The sequence below is a fragment of the Pseudonaja textilis genome, chromosome Z, assembly GCF_049901715.1.
Source record: "Pseudonaja textilis isolate UNSWEBS1 chromosome Z, rPseTex1.2, whole genome shotgun sequence".
In the NCBI taxonomy this organism is placed as follows: domain Eukaryota; kingdom Metazoa; phylum Chordata; class Lepidosauria; order Squamata; family Elapidae; genus Pseudonaja; species Pseudonaja textilis.
In genome coordinates this window covers 110,727,346-110,728,986 of record NC_142008.1, presented here as the reverse complement: position 1 = coordinate 110,728,986, position 1,641 = coordinate 110,727,346, and the positions used below count along the sequence as shown (strand labels likewise).

Below are 1,641 nucleotides of genomic sequence, written 5' to 3'. Positions count from 1 at the left end.
AAGCCAAAATCCTTCAGCATTTTGAGTGCTGCTTTATGCACTTCCTTGTTTCTCAGAGTATAAATAATGGGGTTCAGAAGAGGTGTCACCACAACATAAAAGACTGCAATCTGCTTGTCATGATCTTGACCTGTATCTGAATGGGGGATAATGTACATAGAGATAACAGTACCATAGAACAAGGTGACCACCATAAGGTGGGAGCCACATGTGAAGAAAGCTTTACGCCATCCAGTGGTTGACTTCATGTCCAGTACCGAGTATAGAATTAAACTATAGGAAGAGAGGATGACTAAAAGGGGAACCAGGACAATAAATGCTGATAAACCAAAAACAACAGCTTTAGTTATAGTGGTGTCATCACATGCAAGTTTTAGCACAACAGGCAGTTCACAAATGAAGTGGTTAATGTGATTGGGGCCACAGAATGGATGATGAAAGATGAAAGCAACATATACAACTGAGAAGAGACAGCCTATGGTCCAACAAGATGTAGCAAGTAGTTGCTGGTGCATCCTATCCATGGAAGAGGCATATATGAGTGGACAGCAGATGGCTAAGTACCTGTCATAAGCCATGACTCCCAGCAACAAGCATTCTGTACTACCCATGGTCAGAGCAATATAACTCTGTGCCACACATCGTGCTAAGGAAATGACTCCATTTCCAGTCAAAAGTTGACCTAACATTTGGGGCAAAGTGCTAGTAACATAGCCAATTTCCATGCCTGCAAGATTGCTGAGAAAAAAGTACATGGGAGTGTGGAGCTGGAAATCAGCCTGCACCAGGATGATGATTAGCAGGTTCCCCAAAATTGTAAGCAAGTAGATGATGAGGATGATCCCAAAGAGAAAAAGCTGTGTTCTTCGGTGGCTGGTGAGTCCCAATAAGTTGAACTCCTTAATGGAGGTGAAGTTCTCATTCAGTATCTTGGCATCATCTTGCCTGAAATGAAAGGAAATTAGTGAAAAAATAATGAAATTTCCTGGAAATGAAGGAAGGAAGGAAGGAAGGAAGGAAGGAAGGAAGGAAGGAAGAAAGAAAGAAAGAAAGAAAGAAAGAAAGAAAGAAAGAAAGAAAGAAAGAAAGAAAGAAAGAAAGAAAGAAAGAAAGAAAGAAAGTTTCAGAGTATACTTTCAAGAAAGTTATATTCATTACAAGCTAATCCCTAGAAGCTGAAACATTTCACATGTCATCTGAGGCTCTTATTTTTCAATATGTTGTTATCTGCAAATATTAAAAAGAGCACGTTGAATATTTTCTATTTTTTTAGTTTTTACAATTTTCTAGAAGACCATGAACACTAGGCTTGCAATTCAAGAATTTTGAACCACATTTTTTACATATTTATAGCTTTCTGGAAAAGTTGCATTTTTTTATCTACGGATTGTTCCAATGATTGGAACAAATGATAATATTCTTCAATGATCTGATAATTCAGTGAATGTTTAATTAAATAACCACATCTTACAGTTATAGATGTAATTCAGATGCATTACTCCAGTTCATCTTTTGCTATGGTTTGGAGTGAAATTATATAATTGTTAAATTAACTTTAGACTGATGATTGTATATTAAAGGCATTTGAGTTTCTTTTTTCCCAAGCTCTAAAATCTGAATTTTATATAAATATCAGGAACT

General features: G+C 36.7%; 1 protein-coding gene across 1 annotated transcript in view; it reads right to left on the bottom strand.

Moving 5' to 3' along the window:
* Positions 1-1,196, bottom strand: part of LOC113451200 (olfactory receptor 2G3-like) — a 1,568-nt gene extending 372 nt beyond the window's left edge. The window contains exons 1-2 of the mRNA XM_087916126.1: positions 1,159-1,196; positions 5-945 (exon numbers count right to left, since the gene is read on the bottom strand). Coding sequence (XP_087772252.1) covers positions 5-945; positions 1,159-1,196 — 979 coding nt within the window. The remainder of the gene's footprint in view (positions 1-4; positions 946-1,158) is intronic.
* Between the last annotated feature and the right edge of the window lie 445 nt (positions 1,197-1,641).